This window comes from Sorex araneus, chromosome 6, assembly GCF_027595985.1.
Source record: "Sorex araneus isolate mSorAra2 chromosome 6, mSorAra2.pri, whole genome shotgun sequence".
Classification (NCBI taxonomy): Eukaryota; Metazoa; Chordata; class Mammalia; order Eulipotyphla; family Soricidae; genus Sorex; species Sorex araneus.
The window spans coordinates 113,811,364-113,832,155 of NC_073307.1; the positions used below are offsets into that span (position 1 = coordinate 113,811,364).

General features: G+C 49.7%; 1 protein-coding gene across 6 annotated transcripts in view; it reads left to right on the top strand.

The window, feature by feature from the left end:
* The window catches only part of LOC101558616 (F-actin-monooxygenase MICAL2), a 152,321-nt gene that overhangs the window by 37,146 nt on the left and 94,383 nt on the right, over window positions 1–20,792 (top strand). For all 6 annotated transcript variants that reach the window (XR_008630796.1, XM_012933838.2, XM_055143993.1 and 3 more), the window contains one exon: window positions 13,825–14,165. Coding sequence is in view for 5 of the 6 variants with exons in the window: in XM_012933838.2 (XP_012789292.2) it covers window positions 13,902–14,165 (264 nt within the window). In the remaining variant the exon portion in view is untranslated. The remainder of the gene's footprint in view (window positions 1–13,824; window positions 14,166–20,792) is intronic.

Genomic DNA, 20,792 nt, shown 5'->3' on the forward strand with positions numbered 1-20,792 from the left:
ATTTGAACCCGAGAGATCTGAGGTTGACTGGATCTCTGAATGTGCAAAACCAATATTAGGGGAATAAAAGCCTTGTTAAGGTATTTACCTAGTACGAGCCTGTACTGTTCAAGGGGCATGGCATCAGCTTTCTGGACAGCATTAATGCATGAAAAAGATGAGTTCAAGAATAAATGGAGTGCCACGTAGTCTGGCTGGTGTCCTGTCTGGCCCTGTATTATAAACAGAGTACCGGCTGGCCTGACTGGTGCCCTGTATTATAACTCCAGAATATGATCTCTCAGAAGCTGGGGTACGGCTGTTCAGCTGGAACCAACAGTGCCTGGCAAGCTCCTGGGGACAATACAGGTTTTCCATGAATGGAATGAATGGAATCGAATGTGGTTAGTTTTGCCCCAACCAGGCTGGGCTACAGAATTCCTTGGGGAGTTGAAAGCATCCTCCCCTTCTCCCCCTGTGGACTTGAGGCTGCAGAGACACCGCCTGGGAGTGGCCTCAGGACACTGTATATTGAATAGCTCTGAGGTAGCACTAGGTCTGATGACCCCTGGCACAGACTCCAGGAGTTTGAAGAAACTGACAGGAGGTAGCTGTGGGCCTGAGAACTCCAGCTCATTTTTCTTTCTCTTTGTTTACTCTCTTGCTTCTTGCTTTCTCATAGTTCAGCCTTGGTGGGTCTGATGTACGAAGCTACTGCTGCCGCTCCCTTCCTAATTATCAGCTCTGATGCCATGTTTTTGTGAGCATCTTTCCCTGTGGATGGTCAGCCCATCTGTGCTGTCTGTGCCCACACATCTTGGGACCTGCTTCCCTGCAGCTCTTAGTGCTGTTATTTCTGACCAATTCCCTTAAGTAGACTGTGATGTGTGGGAGACAGGTCTTCGGTTTGGGTCAGAATGTACTTCAGAGGCTGGGCTAGGGTTTTTTTTTTTGGGGGGGGGGGGTCACACCCAGCGATGTTCAGGGCTTACTCTTAGCTCATGCACTCAGGAATTACTCCTAGTGGTACTCGGGAGACCATATGGAATGCGGGAAATCAAACCCAGATTGGCTGCCTGCAAGGCAAATGCCCTAGCAGCTGTGCTATCGCTCCAGCCCCTCTGGGCTAGGTTTGAGGAGAGATGGGAGGAGGAAGACTGAGACTGGGCACTGAAGGGGTCAGTCTGTGTGGGTGCAGCCTCAGCGGAGCCCTGAACCATTTGGGGATTGAGTCTAATGGGAGAATAGGGGCTTTGTGGTAGGGGGTCTCAATGAGACTAGTTTGGAGACCAGTTTGGAGGCTCTGGTGGTCCTTCTGGTGGAGGTGAGACCAAGGGCTCAATCCACCGTCTCTTCTGCATATGGTGCCTGCTTTTGTGTTGGATTGGACTATTGAGCAGTGGTTATTAAACATGTGCCATGGCCCAAAGGTACAGGTGCCAGGCAGTGAGCCAGCCCATCTTCGGTCTCAGAGGCGACCCTCTAGTGGACCTGTGTCTAGTGCCTGTGATGCTATGCCTTGACCCTCCCCAAGTACGGTGTGAGGAAAGGGAGTCATGGGGAAGCTTCAAAGAAGAGTGCAGCTGAGAATACTGCCCAGCCAGGCATCATTGCGTCTCCTTGTGTAACTCAAGGGGCCAGCACTATTATTATCCCCACTTTATGGACAAGGAAGCAGGTTCAAAGAGGTTAGGTAACTTGTCCTGCTCACACACCTCGTAAGTGGTGGCCACTTGCAGGCCTGGTTCCAGAGTCCAAGGAGGGACTCCCAACAATCTGCGACCTTTGATGTTGTGGCTTCCAAAGACAACTGGGATTTCACCAGTGGCTCTCCGTCTGGATGGGCGGGCTGGACAGAGGGCCCAGAATAAACAAGGCTTGGGGAGGGCAGGAGGTGTGAAGGAGCTGGGTGGCTCAGGCTCTCCGTAGACAGCTTGGTCAGTGCAGAGTAGGAGGAGCTGGAAGAATGAGGGCAAGCTGGAGAGCTGGCAAGGAATGAATCAGGAGGGTGGTTTTGCTTTGCTCTTGGACTTCACCTTGGAGAGTGTTCCTCAGCCACTGCAGAACTTGAGATGGGCATGAAGGCAAGCTTGTGTGGGGTTTGGATCTGCAGATCTCTGGCAGCAGTCTGAGGATTCAGTGTTTGGAGGGAGGTGATCTGGATGCAGAGAAGCCATGGCTGAGTTTTGGAGAGTTCCAGGTGAGAATAGGGAAAAGACTCTAGGCAGTGGATGGGGCTTTGGGGGTAAGGGTGGGGGTCCAGCTCTGCCTCATGAGGGAAAGTAGGCAAACCCTCAGCACTTGGCTGTAGAGGTGGGTGCTGACAGTGCCATTCACTGAGGTTGGGGGTGCAGAGGAGGAACAAGTGAGGTGGAAGGCAGATTGGGCTTATGTGAGGTCCGAGTGGGGAAGTGTGAAATTGGCAGCTGACACAGGGCAGGGAAGGGCTGATAACCATTAGCACAGAGGTGCCTGGGGAACTGGGGGGTTCAGTGCAGGAGAAGGAGCCGGTGAAGATCAGGACCTTGGACACAGCCCGCTCTGAGGGGCAGCTGGGGAGAGGCCAATCTGTAAAGGGTGAACCTGGGAACAACCCAAGATAAGGGCTGAGACATGATGGTGGGGCTGAAGCACTGAGCTGGCATCATCTGGGTGTGGATGTGGAAACAAGACTCTGGTAGATGGGGTGGCTGAGTGGAGAGGAGGAAGCAGACATCACCAACTCCTGTGGGAACTGAGGAGAGAAGGTGCCATTTTGTTATTCCCGCTCAAAGCAATAGAGACTGAATAGTAGGTTGGATTGGGGCCCACAAAAAGCAGAAAAAAAAACAGAATAACTTTTGTGAGGCAGTGAACCCTCTTACCTAATTGTTGCTGTGAAGAAATATACATGTGTTTACTTGGCACAGTTGTTCAGAGCAGGGGCCTTTGGGCATTGCTGGGCTGTGGATTTTTGGTGCAGGGACCTCTCTGCCATCATTCTGGGCTCTAGGTGTGGCCCGGTGTGGAGCCCGAGCAGGCAGCATGGTGAACCCCTTTTCTAGTTCCTTCTACCATGACTTCTAGGTCTCCTCCCCAGCGTCCCTGTTTAGCCTCTGCAGTAATTGCAAGGATTCAGCTTCCTGAGGCCCAGAGTCAGGAGATGGAGGTTCAACCTGGGGCGTGACTTTGAGAACATGCCAGACTGAGACTCAGTGAAAAATGTGCCTGTCACCGTCTTCTCTCAGTCCCAGGTAGATTCCAGGCAGACACCTGGGTTTCTGCCTGGTTTGACTCAGACTGTCTGGGAGTGGTGGGCGGGCTCTCAGGGCCATGCGACCAGGCACACTTAATGAGCACTTCGGGAGCCTGTTCATGAGAGGCGGCTTCCTTTGATTTTCACAGGGACTCTCTCCCTCTCTCTCGGTGCAGTTTATGATTTGCTTAAAGGAGTGTTCAGTTACTCAGACGTCCGTGTCCGTGTACTTTCCACCACACTGGCTTCTCAGGACTCTGGGGAGGGCAGAGCATATCAAAACCCAGGGAAAGCATTAGTTGTTCATCCCATTCTTCTCTCATCCTATTTTCAAGTAGGAAAGGGGAGTGTTCTTTACCATGTTGTGTGCACCCCAACACAGAAGGAGGCTGGCGACTTTCCCAGGCTATTGTGTTGCTCACGGAGGATGAGATTTAGATGACGGAACAGGGTTATTTTGGAAGTTGCCCACCAGGGTGGTGGGAGAGGAAGGCAAATCCATCTCAACAGAGGGCTCCAGGTCCACATGTGATCTACTCCCCATGCTATGAGTGACCTCTGGGGCTAGTGATGGGGATATTTCCTGCCTCTCAGATATATCCTGATTTTCTCCAGGACTTTGTGATTTCTCTCATAAATAAAGCCCAAATGGTGCTTGTCACAGAAGGCTTTCCTTCGGGATGTCGTTCTTGCCCCTGACTCTGCCTTCCTCAGCACGGGGCTTCTAAGGCTCTGTTCTGGCAGAGGAAGAAGTGGTCCAATAACCAGAGGGCTGCCTCCCTGCGCATCTTCCCTTCACTTCAAATGAGCTCTCGCAGGCTTTCACAGCTCCCAGGAAGGGACCCTGCATTGGTGGCTGTGCTCACCTTCCCTGCTCTAGAGCCACCAAAGCCACACGGTTACATCCTGGCTAAGTGTTGGCTGGTGTGTCTGTCACTGCCCTATATCATGTGCAGGTCCATCATGATGTGCAGGGACTTCTCATGGCATTAGCACTTTGGAATTTGGCAGAAGACAAGTGGGGGACACCATGAATGTAAGGGAATTGGGGCATTTTCCCTGATGGGGTGCCAGGCAGCACTTGTACCTAGGGGCCATCTTCTTTGTGAGGGAGATGGGCTCTGAATTCTGGCCCTGGGACTCCCAGTCACTTCTGGCTGTGTGACCTTAGCATGTAGCTAATTTTTTTAATTAAAAAAATTATAAAATGGGGGATAATAAGAGTATTTAATAACACCTCGGTCTATTATAATGATTAGCTTTATATTTTCTTGTTGTTGTTGTTGTTTTGGGGCCACACCTGACTCTGCTCAAGGATCACTCTTGGCACTGCTTGAGGGACCATATGCAGTGCTAGGGATGGGATTGGGTTGGTCACATGCAAGTCAAATGTCTTAACCCCTGCAGATGTCTCCAGACCCTACAATGATTAACTTTAATACATACAAAGTGTGTAACATGTTGCCCAAGGCTTCACAGATACTCATTAAATGTCAGTTATTATTATATTCCAAGGATGGATCATTCAATAATTTATTCATTTTGTATATCTTCTGTAGATCGAACCTAGTACTATGAATAAGAAGGGGTGTAAAAGTCTTTGCACACAAAAGAACTTGCTGGACAGGGGTTTATGTACAGGATATTGTGAGGGGGTTTCCACTTTGGAAAAGACTCAGGATTAGAGAGATGGGGAATATATAGAATGGAGCCTCAGAGGAAGAAAGGTTAGGAGTTAGTAGGATGAGGATGTATTGACACCCCTAGCTCAATCACAGCAGGAAGGCGAGGATAGAGCAGACATTCTGCATGACAGTAGAATCCTCTTCATAGCAAAAGGAGTTTTTACCCAGTGTCCCTGAAATTGGCCTCAGTCAATGAAAATTAGACCTGAGATTGTTTCCACTCATTCGAACCTGTTGGCACATTCAGCAGATCTGGCTTGGTTGAGACCTGTCCTTGGGGAACTATTAAGGAATCCTCCTTAGGGAGCTATTAGGGAATCTCTTTACACCCTAGGGAAGATGTGTTCTGCTTCCCAGGAACTGCAGCCTGCTGGCAGCCTCCAGGGCCTGGCAGAACTCAGGAGGATTCTCCTTCCACAGGTCGTGGTAGGTACTGCAAGCTAAAACCAGGGAGCCACGGCCCAGCCACTTCTGGGGAGATGTAAGAGGACTCACCTGTGTCGGGGCTGACACGATTGACCTGACCATCAGCGTTGCTCTGGTCTTGGAGAGTTCCTACTACAGATGGTGTGATAGGATGGTTGCTTGTATACATAGTTCCTTTTTCTTTTTTTATTGTGAGAAAATATTCAAAACATGAGATTGATTTTTTTGTTTATTCTCTTATAGTTTAGTTTTAGGGGCCGTATCTGGAGGTGTCCAAGAGCAACTCCTGGCTCTGTGCTTGGGGGATCACCACAGTAGTGCTTGGACACCATGTGGTCCTGAGGATCAAACATGGGGCTCCTATATGCAAGTATGTGCTTAGTCAGCTGACCCTTCTCTTGGGCACCTATTTTTGTAATTTTTAAATGGACGGTTTGTTGACACTCCATGCACTTCCATTGTTGTGCAAGCCTCAGTACCATCCATCCCCAGAGCTTTCTCCTCCAAAGGAAATGTCCGTACACATTAAACATCACCTCCCCTTCCCTGGAAGCCATGCTTCTACCACCTACCTAACTGGATTTGTGCCTGCATTCTAATGAACTCCTTTGACTCGTTTTGCACCAGAATAGCTTATGGGATAGTGGAATTCCAAGTTTGCTGTGGTCCTGAGCACCCTTTTTGTGGTCGAATACATTGGGGGCACACAAATTAGGCAGCTAGGTTGATAAAGTGGGCTTGAGGTATCAGTGGTACTGAGATGCATGGTACTTTGCCAATTCCCGGTCCCCTAATTGGGTATTCAGCTTTCATTCTTGTGAGATTTGCTAGCAGTGAGTTTTGTGGGCACAGGCAGGCATCGCTGTCCTCTTCCCTGTTCACTGGCCTGGTGTCTTGGAAAGGTGGTCCCATGCCTGATCCTGTCCCAGGCTCCTGGGCTCACTCTGTCCTAATTGACCATCAATCCCATTCATTCTGACAGCTCTGCTTTCCACCTGGAGAAACTTAACACTACTGATGTGGTGAGACTCCCGAGGTCCCTAACTTATTAGATCAAATAAGATGTAGAAACCCACTTCCTGTGGCCGACCAGCATCCTTGCTCAGACTCTGGGCTTCAGAGAGCTGGAACCCTGTGATGCCCCTGGGCTGTGCTCTGCACTTCCACTCTGATGGCGGGTCTGAGTGTTCCTGCAGGGATTAAATGTCTCTGGCTCTCTATGACCACCTCAGACTTTCTGGTAAGGTTAAGCTGTGGCTTATGAAGCCATGTTCTTTTGTTTGCTATCTTCAGACTCAGAGTCTGAAGGAACTCCAGAGACTAAGAAATTGAAATCTGTTGGTTTTGCCACTGCGTCAAAGAAGGCGGGCTGGATTATTTCTGTCTGTGAGACTCACAGATTTGGAAAGAAAATGGAATTTGATTCACAGCAACCCTGCTTTCTGCCGGGATATTGGTGAAGTGAGGAGTATATTAAACAGGATGGTGAAATGAGGGGTGTGTGTGCAGGGTCTGGGCTAGCGGCAGCTCCTTGCGAGTGGCAGGACACAGTGTTCTCATGAGGGAGGGCAGGGTGCAACTGTCTTCTGGGGTGCAGTGGAGCCCAGAGTGCTTCAGAGGCTTTTGCTTCTTCTAGAAGGTCTTTGAAGGAAGGTTCAGCAGCTCTAGCACAGATTGAAGCATTGGCTATATATTATTATGGGGAAACATTTTTGTTGCGTGTATAAATGCACACACATGCATATGTGGACACACACATATAAAGAAGCCATCACGTGGGACAGTTTTATACTCATGTTACAGAAAACCTAGGCGAGCCAGTTCTAGAATTATGTTTTCTTTTCTCGCTTGCTACACAGTAAAAAGTCAGAAGAAAGAGAGATTCTTCTGTCAGTGCACACTTGTGAATTCTTAAGGGTAGACCAGGGAAGGAGCCTGACCCTGATGAGGTCACACTCTGATGGGTCGTGACCTGCATGGGGAATCGTCAGCACACATCTCTGATGATGGTGTGTGTGTGTGTGTGTGTGTGTGTGTGTGTTGGGGATGTCTCAAGGTTGCCCCAAGGTCATGCTGGATCTGTTACTATGGGCGATTCCAAAAACAAGTGGATGGAGGTGAGGAGGTGTAGGAATGTGTGAGATCACTTTAAGCCAGATAGAACCAACTCATTACTGGGAAAGAGTCTGGATAAGGCCAGGGTTGGAAGGGCAAGATCCAGTTGCCACTGGGCTCTCAGGGGCACAATAGGGCCTAAGTGGGCTTAGAGCCTTTCCCTAGCCTAGGGCAAGCAGTGTTAAGCCCAAAGCCAGAATAGTCACTTGGTTGGCCTTCTAAGTAAGTCTGTCAGATGCATTTTCATTGGCCTTTCCATATCAGGCTCCAGGTGATGTGCATGAGAACAAGGCCTGAGTAGGCTCAGGTTGTGAACAAAGGACTTTGACAACTGTGGGGACGTTGAAGGCCTTCAACCTGAACCTTCGGAGAGATAGGCTTGGTCTTCCAGGGAACGGCTTAGACCTGCCATCTGTGAGACTCTCCGTGGGAGCAGAAGTACCTTTTACCTGGAGATGTGAACTGGGGAAGGATGGGGACCTAGCTGGAAGGAGAATACAAGGATATCTGGCTGCCTAGCCCCTTCCTAACCTTGACAGTTGCCCCTCTGGGTTCAAGTCCATTGCTCCATGCCCTGGGAGTGGAGAGCCAGGCCTCCATTGGGCCAGAGAAGTGGAGTCCGTAGGTACCCCCGTGCAGTGTGTTCCTGCCTGTGCTGGGCCCCGTAGACACAACAGTAGGCGGTCTGGCTCCTGCCTCACCTTGGGCGGCGGCCCCTTGCTGAGGCAAGCCCAGGAATGCTAGGCAAGAGGGCTTCATTTTTAAGATGGCATTTGTCTTGAAAGCATCGTGTCTGTGAGTCTTTTGGTTTTATTTGGGGGCCACACCCAGCAGTGCTTAAGAACTGCATGCTTGGGGGACCATGCGATGCTGGGGATCAAACCTGGACCTCCTGCGTGCAGAGCATGAGCTCAGACTATTGAGTTCTGTCTCTGGCCCTTGTCTGTGAGTCTCCAGGGTGGAGTAGAAGGCTGCACTGTTCTCCTGAGCCAGACTGCAGCTGGTGGAGGGTTCTGCACAGGGTTCTTTTTAGCCCTGCGTACCTGCTAATTATTACCCACCTTCTCCTCGGCACCCACCTGCCCCCCCCCCCCCCCGCAATCGCCCCAACACACACACACACACACACACACACACACACACACACACACACACTTTTGTCCCATCACATTGAGTGATCCACTGGGCAGTTGAGAAAGCTTGTGGGGGGGAGGCAGGCTGTACAGGAATTTTAGCTGTGAGTCCATTAGCAACTCCTGGTTCTTTTTTTCCCATGTAGAGAGGTCCCTGGGACCTCAAGCCAGCCGTGAGCTTGTCTTCCAGATGCTATGTTTGAGCCACTCCCAACACTGTCTCCCTCTGTGAGGTCCTGAGCACTCATCTGTAGCAGTCAGGAGCAGGGAGAGGCGATGCTTTGTGACTCATGAAGTCACACGGGCTGGGAAGCAGAAGAACCACAAATAAGGGACTCCAGTTGGCAAAACCCACATTGCTTCAAGGCTATTCTTGGAAATGAAAGCATCACATCTTGTTTCTTCCCAGAAAATGCAGAAAACCTTTCATATTTCTGGGAGGTTAGTTTTATTTATATTTCATATCAAACTCCAAAAAGGCTACAGCTGGGTAGTGGTTGACAGGAAGACTTAACAAGAGTTACCTCCTAAGTTCTTCTGGTTGAACTAATTCTGTGCCTTCCTCTTAGTGGGGAGAAAAATGGGCAGCCTCATTTCTAATATATCCTAGATTCTGGAAGTAAAGGCTTGAAGCTTAGATGCAGACTCATGGATGTATTTAAGTCATCCTTTCTTTGTTTATTTTCAGAACTATCTAGGATAACATTTCCCACTACATACATAGGAAACTTAAAACTCAGAGATGGTGATTGGTCCAAGGGCACACAACTAGGAAGTAGGTTTGATCCCAGAAATTTGGAACTGATTTTACTGGGGTAAGGGGTTGGGTTGGCCACATCCCAGAGGTGTTGAGAGACTAGTCCTGGCTCTGTGACCAGCAGTGATCGCCGATGCTGCTCAGGGGGCCATATGTGGTGCTGGGGTTTGAATTGGGAGTCAGCTGCATGCAAGGCAAACACTTGACCTCCTGTATTCTTACGAAGTTGTTCATGATTGGGTTTCGGTCATAAAATGTTCCAATACTCATTCCTTCACAGTGTACATTTCTCACCATCAATGTCCCCAGTTTCCCTCCCAACCTTCCCACCCTTGCATGCCTCTATGACAGGCACCTTTCCTCTCTCTCTGGCCACTACTTTTGAAAACACCTACAGTTCCTCAACACAAAGCTAATCCCAGGGTCTCCGTGTTCCTTTTACCCTTCTTTTCAGTCCTCTGAGGAGTAATGCATGAGGCCAAGTGCCTAAGACCTCACCTACATGTAAAAATAGACATACAGGACACATAGTAATACAGCTGTACCAACTGTGATGTCCATCACTTACAGGCTTTATTCCCCCACCCCTGCCAGATAAGTAGGTATCGTTCTCCCCATTTTACAGACTGGTCAGATACCTTGCCAAGAGCCCCAAATCACAGGCAGGCTTGCCAGACTCTCAGTACCTTGCTATTCTTCTGCGGGAAGCACACCCGTCCTCGGTGTGGGAGTCATTTTTGACGTCTCAGACTTAAGATGGAACACTGATTTTGAAGGTGGAGCCGAGACCATTTAGATGTAGGGAGTCTGGTTTGAGCCTGGTACAAGCTGTTTGGGGTTCAGAGCCAAGGCAGCTCATCGTGGCTGCCTGGCGTCCCCCACCACCTCCCTTATCTCACTCTAGATAAGGACTAGTTCCTGGGGCTCCCACGCCCACCCAGGGCCCTCGTGGAGCCTGAAGATTAAGTTGTTCATTTTTCTCAGGGGGAAGGAGGGGAGGCAGCTGGGTTAGGGAGGAGACAGGTTCTTCCGGTTTATGAATGGTTCCTGGCTCGTGAGGGAGTCTGGCTTGCTCCGTCTCCGGAGGAGGAGTTGGCCTTTGGGGGGACTGATTTCCAAAATTATGTTTCAGGTGGGGAGAGGACATTCCCCACATGGATGGGGGTTGGGACTGAAAAGGCACACGTTTCTGAGTCTCCCCCGGGTCTCACATCAGCCTTCTCTTACAAAGAAAGCGAAGGGGCAGGAGGCTTAATACAAGGGGCCAACTCTGGTTTGATTCTCAGCCTGTCACCAAATATGGTCCCTTGAGCACTGCCAGGAGAGGCCCCTGAGCACTGCTGGATGTGACCCTGACACCCCCCCACAGATTCCAAAACTAGAGGGGAGGGCAGAGGTATATAGGTGGCTGTAGGTCAGGGATGTCTGGCAGATATTCCACGTTTCTGCAGACACCAGTGACTTTCTATGGTAAATACCAGGGATGCTGTGCCCCCAAACCTGAAAATGAAACATTAAAATCAGAGACAAAATATGAAAGCGAAGCCATGGAGGCTCTGAATTTCAGTGGCTTGTGGGGGCAGAGCTGGGCTTTGGACACAGGCTATATTGTTGGCCAACTGTAGGGCTTTCTCCGCAGCACCTGCCCGTGGGCAGGAAGGACAGAGGCTGAGAGGCTGCCACTTGAGCTCAACTCAAATTCGTGTTTGTCCTTCAGCTCCTGTGTCTTTTGTCCAACATTAGGTGCTAAAGCATTAGGAGAGATAGTACAGGAATTAAGGACTTCCCTTGGATGCTTCCCACCCCAGATAGATTCCCCCATACTACATACGTCACCTGAACACCACCAGGAGTGATCCCTGAGCATAGCCAAGTGTGGCCCCAAAGTACCTTTCCTCATAAGTCGGGTTGGCCTGTGCAAGGCTACCACCCTACCCTCTGTACTATGGTTTTGACTCATAAACATGTACTTTTTGAATTTAAAGGCAATTTCATGGCTATAAAAAGTCACAGGCAGCCACAGGCAGGAAGCAGAGAGATAGTCCAAAAGGCCGGGCACTTGCCATGCATGCAGTCAATCCTGGCTCCATCCCCAGCACCCCATGTGGCCCTCTGAGGACTCCCAGGGGTGATCCCTGAGCCCAGCCAGGCCTGGCCTTCAAACAAAAACAAGCAACCCAAGTGCTTCCAAGGACATAAAAACCAGAAGATGTTTATTAGTCCTGAAAAGCCAGAGCCCGGCTTCCTACAGCTGCTCTCAGGGTGTCAGGTCTAACTCAGGGGGAGAGCAAAGTGGAAACGCAGGAGTAGGGGTCAAGTGCTCGTGTGATGGATGCCAAACTGAGCCCCTTGGAGGGGAAAGTTGCTGAGTCCCTGGGTGAGCCGCGTCTTCACTGGGCCTGCTTTCCACGGCTGCTGCCTGGCAGAGTCTGTGCATGTGGGGTGGCCCGACCAGCTCTCGGGCAGGCCCAGGTGCTGGAGCATCGTCGGACCTGCAGCCTTCGGCTTCCGCTTCCAGCAGAGCACAAGGCCAGGCCTGTGGGGCAGCTCGCTAGTGCCCCTCACTCTCATTCTCAGCCAGTCTGAGGCCTGGCTCCTCTCTGCACCGTGAAAGGGGCCCCACACACTCCCGCTCTGCCCCCTTCTCTCCTGGCTTCCCCGTTACTTTCCTCTTAGCTGTCGCCTCCTCCAGTCCTCTCTCCATCACCTTTTCTCCCCAGAGACTTTTCTCACCCTCTGCTCCCTCACCCGCACCCCACAGCCCAAATGAAGTCAATAGACTCCACTATCTGCTCTGCACCCCCACAGCCCCACCAGACTTCTAGCCCTTTGACCTTTGGCAGGTGCAGAGGTGCTCTCCAGACGCACCCCTCTGATGCGGCTTCTGTGCCTGGAAGTCAGCTGAGACTCATCCTGGTCCCTTAGAGTGTAGTGTTGGTCGGAATGTCCCTCTGGCGGTTCCTTGGGACTTAGGCTCTTTGTGTCTCCCCCTGCCCGGAGCTTCCTTGCATTGTGTTTGTGTTCTGCAAGTTCTTGCCCATTTTTTTCCCTGCAGTGAGCTCTGCAGGGCTGTGTTGTATCCTGGCCCCTAGGGTGATGTGTGGCACTTGCCAGTTGTCGCTGAATGAATGGGGCATTGAGGAGGAAGATAAACGCCCTTCTCTGCTTTCAGCATTAGGAGGCCCGTCTACAACCCAGGCACCCACAATAGTGTCTCGTGTGAGAGAGGGAAGCTGCTCAGCTAAGGGATTGACTCTGTCCAGATCTCCTCTGGCAGGTGGCCTTTTGTGGGGGGTGGGGAGGAGTTGCTGGTATTCTTGCACAGCCCCCTCCTTTTTGCCCCTCCCATCAGTTGAGCCAACCCCAGCAACTTCATGCTTGTCTTCTTACCCTAACTTCAGATTCTGGAAAAAATTGCTAGTTCTTTGGAAAGTTAGCTCTGACTAATTTTATTGCTGTTGTACCTTTGAAACTTAAATGACTTAGTTAAGAAATGCCTGAGGAAAACCCCTGCCATAGAGGCAGGTTGGGGGTGTGAGGGTGGGAGGGACAGAAGGGAGCCTGGGGAATACTGGTGCTGGGAAATGTATGCTGGTGGAAGGGTGGGTGTTAAAATACTATATGACTGAAATCAAATCATGAATTGTTTTGTAAGGGTCTATCACAGTGATTCAATACAAAAGTAAAATAAAAATAAAAACAAATAAAAAAGAAATGCCTGAGGTAGAGGAGTACAGAGAAAGGAGACAATGGCCCAGATCTGGGTAAGCGATTTTTTTTTTTTTTTGTGATGAGAAGGAACACCTGTAGCATTGTTTTATTTTTTTTTTTCAGTCTGAGAACTGGCTCCAAATCGCCCCTGGCTTGGGTTTGCAGAGCATGTCCCCCTTCCCTACATGGGGGTGTAGGTGAGGATCTCTGCCAGCAGACAGCTGGGGCAGAAAGAGTTTTGAGAAGTTGCCACACATGCAGGGGTGAGCCTGCCCTCGGAGCTCAATGGGAGAGTTTTGAGTCTGGGGTCTAAGGGTGGGTGTGCTAGTCGGGGAGCCCAGGGGAAAGGGGCTTGGTTTTGTCTGTGCTGGTGTCAAGACTTTGACCCATCCAGACTGGTTGACCAACTTGCAGCATCAACAGTGACAGGTTTGCCATGAGGCTCAGTCAGCTGGGATTTGCCATGCTTTCCTTTAGGCTGGTTATAATTTCCAGAACCATCTTGCTCCTGGGAAGATTGGCGGGGTAATGTTAATATTTACCAAAGGATGGTGCTAAGCAGGCGGGGGCCACAGAGGGAGTGAGGTACTGGGGGAGATCAGAGTGCAGGCAAGGCAGCACTGGGGGTGAGGGCAAGGACACATTACTCCAGTCTGCTGCTACTCAGTGTTAAAGATCACTCTCAGCATGTGAGCACACCAGAAGGGGTGTCTTTGACCTCCCAGCACCTACCCATCACTTTGTCCCCGTGGAGCTCAAAGTGGCCTCTTCTTCCCTTTGCAGGTGCTGCCTCTCTCTGGGCACTTCATGCGGTTCCCCTTCGTCCTGTCCGCACCTCTGCTGCACGTGGCTCTGGCAACATGGGGGAGAATGAAGACGAGAGGCTGGCCCAGGCCGGTCAGGTCTTTGAGAACTTTGTGCAGGCTTCCACCTGCAAAGGCACCCTCCAGGCCTTCAACATCCTCACCCGGCTTCTGGACCTTGATCCTCAGGACCACAGAAACTTTTATTCCAAGCTCAAGTCCAAAGTGACCACCTGGAAGGCTAAAGCTCTTTGGCACAAGTTGGACAAGCGTGGCTCCCACAAAGAGTATAAGCGGGGGAAGTCATGTATGAACACCAAGGTAAGGGACCCTGCATCTAGACAACCCTCTGCTGGGGGGTCTGATAGCCTGACTTGTGGATAGGCAGGTGGCAGCTGCCATTTCCCCACTCTGACTCTTGCTGGGTGTGGCAGTGTTTTATTTGCTTGGCTCTCTTGAAGGTTCCTTTGTCCATGCACGCTCAGCTTATCCTGGCTGGGAGTTTCCATTGCATATGGCAGCCTCAGCAGCTATTCTCTGCCTTCTCTCAGGCAGAGGAAGTGCGGGCAGAGTGGAGGGTGTGACCCCTAGGCTTGCCTTTATCCTGCTTCTGCTGCTGTTGCCACCACCTCAAAACTTTGAGCAACTTCTATGAGCTGGCCACCTTCTGTGCCTGGAACGCCTGCCACCAGCAGTCCTTGGAACCACTGAAGAGATGTGGCAAGCCACAGAAATCAGTTCAAATCTGAAGTCCCAGAGCTCAGAGGCACCACAGCTCATCAGAGTCTGGGACTTCCGCTCCACATTCCAGAGAGAGGCAAAGTGGGGAAGTTGGGTGTTTCAGGAGCAGGCTTTAAAAGCCTTCCTGTCTTGTAACTGATCAGCTAAGAAATGGGCCTTTTTTTAAGGACCGTTTCCTCCCTCTCCTTGCTCTCTTCCTCACATCACTCTAACTTTCTGCCCCCAGTGCCAGCCTGCCTCCTGCTGCCCAGCACGACCTCCGTGTTAATTCTCTCCAGGGGGGTTGCTTTGTCAGTCCTGTGGCTATTAGCAGTGTTGATGAATCAGGGGCTGACCTATGCATCCATGCCTGGGCAGTTAGAAGTCAAGGTGTCTTTTCTGACCCTCAGGGACTGTCAGCCCCAGGCATGGGTCCAGGCTGTGTGTTTGGGTTAAATGTGACCATGCTGTATTTAGACCTCACGGGAGGTAGCGCAGTGCAAGCCTTGGAATTCTTGTCGGTGCCAATCCCAGACAAGAGGATTGAACTCTCCATGGAGATCGGGGCTGTTGTGTTTCTGTTTTGGGGATGAGGAGTGGCCGAGTCCACCGTGGGAGATGGCTGTTTTCCCTGGCCCTGGGGCAGACAGCTGCCAAACTCCAACGGGTTCAGGCTGCGCCAGCTGGAGGGGGCACTGGAATGCCGTTTCGTCAGGCCCAGCAGACCGATCGCTGGAGCATGGACGGTGTTGGCCATCCGGGCAGTATCTGGCTATAACCCGCCAACTTCAGCTTTATGGGGAGGAAGTGAATGTGCTTGAGAAGAAAGTGGGGTGGGGAAGGGCCAGGGTGCTAGGTTCCAACCCCACCCAGTTCCTTTCATCCTATATCTTGTAACTGTAGGGTTCAGAGTTCACTGCGCAGTGCTTCAGGCTTCGAGGAGAGGGCAGCTGTTGGCTTTCTCAGCATTGCCATTCTCACTGTACAGAGTGGCTTGTTTCCTTAAAAAAAAAAAAAAAAGAATTTGGGGTTATGTCTGCAGTGCCCAGGGTTATACCTGCAGTGTCATCAGTGGGGGATCCTATGCGGTGCCAGGGATTGAGCAGGGGTTAGTTGCATGCAAAACAAGAGTCTTACTCTCTGTGTCCTCTCTCCAGTTCCACAGTAGCTTTCTTTTAGACGGTTCTGTAGAGTCAGACCACGTCCAGACCTCTTATGCTATTGATGCAGATGTACAACGGTTTCTAGCTATTATTGGGTGCTCTTCTAGTGATTCAAGAACAGATCTTCTGGGGAGTCTGCTAGCATAGGGGAAAGGTGAAAGATGGCCACCATGAAAATGTCCTGGTTTCAAACTGATCACGAGCTGGTTGCCTTCCCTGGGGAACCTGCTCTGCTTTTTCAGTTTTGATGCTTGAATTAGATCAGATCTCACATCGTATGGCTGGCGGGTTCTCCTTTGTGTACGAGATATTAAGAAAAAGATCTAAGGGCTGCAGATCGTATTGCTGAGTAAGAGTGATTTTTACCCACGAGCTTTTATCCTGTTCTTAGGGAGAAACACAGATATCACAAATATATGCTAGCCTCTCTAATAAAAATGACCGAGATCCTGCAAAGGAGAAGATGCATATGAAAATGCACTTGGAGGGGTCTGTGGATGTGGATTCAGTGTCCAAACATCTGCCTTGCAAGCTTGAGGCTGTGAGTTGGTCCCTCGCATCCCTCAACATAAGTGAGCTCAACCCTGGCACTGTCATCCTGTGTGATCCTGGGTATACCAGAACCAGAACTCTGAGCACTGCAAAATCAGCAGCAACACAGGGAAAGGCATGCACTGTAAGTTCCCTGGTGACTACAATAGGCCAATTTAGGGAAACATTTCAGAAATGCAACCAACCTCAACAAAGCAAGAAAGTCACTAGCATGCAAACAGGACAGTGCAAGCATGCAGGGACTTCTCTACCTCCATCCTCTCTCCTTCCCTCCTACCTCTGGGGGTGTTTTTCTATGTGCTGACTTAATTGCTGAACACAGTTTCTCCATATTGGCAACCTCTGGTTAGTATCATTATTTATCTGTGTACCAAAAGGCTAAAATGTTAAATATCAGGGAAGGATTTCTATGGGCCCACCTCTGAGCCAATACTTGTAACTAAAGCCAGGGAAACCAAAGGCAGGTCACTATTATAAGTAGAATTTTCAAGCATCACATGATTGGTGGGAAAGAGCAGGAGGTTCCCAAGAACATGGAGGTGCAAGGCAGATAAACAACAGTGCTTATTTGTACTCTATGGACCAACCCCTCTCCATATTGGATTCACATGGATTGTTGCATACCCAGCTCTGAGAACCTAGTTCTTATGCTCCTTGAGCGTCCAGTAAACCACAGAATACAGGTCCTCCCTCTCCTCAGACGTGAACAGATACTTCTTGCTCACACACTTCCTGTAGGTATCCTTTGGGGTAGCACTGATGCAGAACTTTAGCCAAATAAGGAAGGCTGAGCACCACCGTACTTATGGAAAATCACCAATGCTGAGCCATTTAACACAGACTTTTCAGATACTAAACATGTAGCCAAGTTCCTGGTTAGCCACAGGAGTTTTTGTTTCTGGTAGGTTGGAAATAAAACAAATGTAGCCAGAACTTCACCTCTGCACTGCAGATGCCAGGGCTACCTTTGGACGCATCTCAGTGGCCTATGAGTAGATCTGGACTTGAACACTTCAGAAGTCCTTAATAGCCCTGTGCTGAGTGCTGCATTGTGCCCTTGGCACCCTCAGGGAGGGAGAGAGTGTTGGTGGTGAGGGCTGGGGTGGAGTAGATGACCAGGAGTTATCTGGAGCAGGTCTTGGTGGAGGTATCAGCGGCCGGAAAGGAAAACCTCAAGGGCACAAGAGTGGTGACTTAGGATCCAGCTGCACAAGCTAACTGGGGATCATTGTTTATTACTGATGATTCTTTATGAGGGTTTTGTCAGGTGCTTGACAATTCTTTCCTTGGGTGTGATCTGTTTACCTAAGGATGGGGTGAACCAAGGATCAAGGCAAATGAATCCTTGAGGACTGATATTGGCTCTGCTCTAGGGTGATGCCAGGATCATATGCCACTTCTGTGTATTCTCTCCTGGGAAAACCACCCAGGGGAAAATGCGAGATAGAACTTGGAGTGGGAATAGCTGTCATCACAAAGGCATGCAGTCTGACTGTTTAAATGGACCTTTATTTTTTAATTTGTTTCATTTTTGTTTATGATTAATGCCCAGTGGTGCTCAGGGGTTATACCAGCATGAGGCTTGGAAGCGCTTCTGGCAGTGCTCAGGAGACCAGGCAGTGCCAAGGATCAAACCCAGGCCACCAGCATAAAAAATCATGCTCAAGCTGTTGAGGTTTTTCTTAATATGGCCACATGAACATTTTTTTTTTTCTTTGTCTTAGGGCTTACTCCTGGCTCTGTGCTCAGAGATCACTCCTGGAAGGATTGGGGTCCGTCCATATGGGGTATTGGGGATGAAATTCCTGTCAACTGCATGCAGGGAAGCACCTTACCCACTGTACAATCACTCTGGCTCCCCTCAGCAACCCCCCCACCTAGGGGCACTGCAAAATCAGCAGCAACACAATGGACTTTTATTTTACAGTTTAATTTTTTTATGTTTTGAGGTCACAGCCAGCTGAGCTCAGGGCTTTCTCCTGGCTTTATGCTCAGGGATCACTCCTGGCGTGGCTCAGGGAACCATATGAGATGTTGGGGATCAAACCTGGGTCGGCCATGTACAAGATAACTGTCCTGTCCACTGTAGTATCTTTCCAGCTCCCCCCACCCTCAACCCCAACACTTGATTTTTAATGGTAGATAGAAAAATCTCTGTTCAATCTCTGTATTTGACAGAGGACACACAGAAGGCCCAGAATGCTGAAACTGTTTCACTGCCAGCACTTGGGCTTTGATGATTCGCTTTTTTAGTGGTGGTTGTTCATGAGCTCTTTCCATTGCCCAGCACCTTTCTGGGCATTTGGCAGGGAAGATGATTTGAAAGTTGAGTGAGAAGTGGTTCTTGTTTGAACTTTCTGTGGAGGAAATAGAAATGCTCTTATTTCTCTATTCATGTAGTTAATCATTTACAAGGTAGGTAGTTATTGAGTAGTTACTATGTGCCAGATTCTTGTCTAGGTGCTTACCAGCCATTTCTGTGGCCATGGACAAGTTACTTCTATCACTGATCCTCAGCAGCATTCCCTGTACCATGAGGTTAATCATGCTCCCTCCCTCATTAAAGATTTCAGAGGTAATCTTTGTATGCTGTTTAGAATGCTGCCTGGTACATACGTGACACATAAATATTTACCCAGGATTAATTACCATTAGTATCCTAAGCGCTCCCTGTACTGTGCTGTGCAGAAGCAGAGAGAGCAGGCAACCAAGCGATGGGGCAGGGGGCTGGTCTGGAAATGTTTCCTAGAATAGAAGGTAGGATTTGGGGGTTGACAGGTTAGTTGAGTTTGCCTTGCAGACTAAGAGCACAGCTGGACAGAACATGGGCAGAGAGAGCTTTCTGCTGGAAAGAGCACAGAGCTTATAGGATGGGAATGAAGGTGCCTGCGGAAAGGAAAGAGAGGGTAAGAGCCAGAGCAGGATGGGTGGATGTGTAAAGGAATCTGCCCAGAGAGGCACTGGCGCCCTGCTGGCAAGGAGCAAGAATCCAAAAGTCAGACAGAGGACTTGGGGGACCGTTGACAATGAGTCCCTCAGTTCCCAGTGCAGACTCCTATCTGCCAGGCTGTGTTGCAGCCGTCACAGGTAACCAGTTCAGACAGAAAGCATCTGTACAGCATTGTCATAAAAGCACACTTGTAGGAAGTGACTCATGGACTCTTGTCAGCAGCAGAAATGGTATCAGCCTATAAAATAAAAATGCCTGGATTATCTTGTTTGGGGGAACTGTCTTTATTGCATGACCACCCAGTAGCAGGCTCCCCCCATACCATTTGCTCCAGAACATGACCCTTGACCACTTCGCCTCTGCAGTGGCTCCGCAAGGCTGGGAAGCCTGTGCTTGGGGAGTGCGGAAGGCTTGTACCCCAACTCCTGCTGTGGCTGCTGAGTTTTCTTAGTAGAGCCCAGTGGCGGGGAGGTAGGGGGAGTGGGTAGAAGGGGGTGAAGCTGGAGCGGAAGGCTGCTATCTCGTGGCCTAGATAAGCCTATCTCACATTCCCAACCTCTGAAATCACCGACCAGGGACCTGCAAGCCAGGCTGGCTGAGGCACGTCAATACCCCTTTGCCTAATATGGACAGTTGAAAGGCTGTACAACAGATAGAGCAGAGGATGGATTCAGGGGTAAAATTCTGCACAAGTTGAATGAAGAGCTTTCCTCAACTCTGAATGTGTCCACTTACCTGACCATGGACTTCTGGCTCTGCGGTATTAGATAAGTTTTCCTGCTGCGGTCACCCACTGGACTGTGTTCCTTCTGAGTTGTCACCACAACTCAACCAGCTGATGGAGGTTTCATGAGATGCCAGGGATTGAACCAGAGTCAGCCATATAGCAAGGAAAGTGCCTTCGCTTCTACTATTTCTCCTATGCTGTTTTTGACCTTTTATTTAAAAGCTAAATCAAAAGTTTTACTTAAATAAAATTTCATTTTATTTAATTAAAAAACCATGAATTACAAAGTTATGGATAGTTAAGTTTTAGGCATATAATATTTCAACACCAATCCCATTACCACTGTCAACTTCCCCCCCCCCCCCCGCTAGTGTTCTCAGATTCTACCCGACTCTTCACTCTCTCCTCCCTCTCCTCCTGCCCCCCACCCCTCACCCCAACCTGCCTCTTTGATGGGCACAAATTGTAACATTTGGGGTTGCAGCTTCGATCTCGTGTTTTCAGTGTTGAAGAGTTTGTGCTTTGGAAAAAATAGATTTGTTTTCTTTAATTGAAAAAAGATATGCATGCTCATGAAAGAGAATGGTTCTAAGAAGACAAGGAGATGTACTGTGAAGTCTCTTCCCGGACACCCAGCTCCCTCTCTGGAAGTTTCCACTGTCCCATTTCTGCGTGTCTGGCCTGAATGTTCCCTAAGGGAGTATGCATGTCTCTATGTGTGTGTGCATGCACGTGTGTGTATGTAAGAGTACATATGTTCGCAAAACTCCATTCCTTTTTGATGAGAGGATTTTTCACATTGTTGTGTGCCTTGCTGCTTTTCACTTAAAAACATC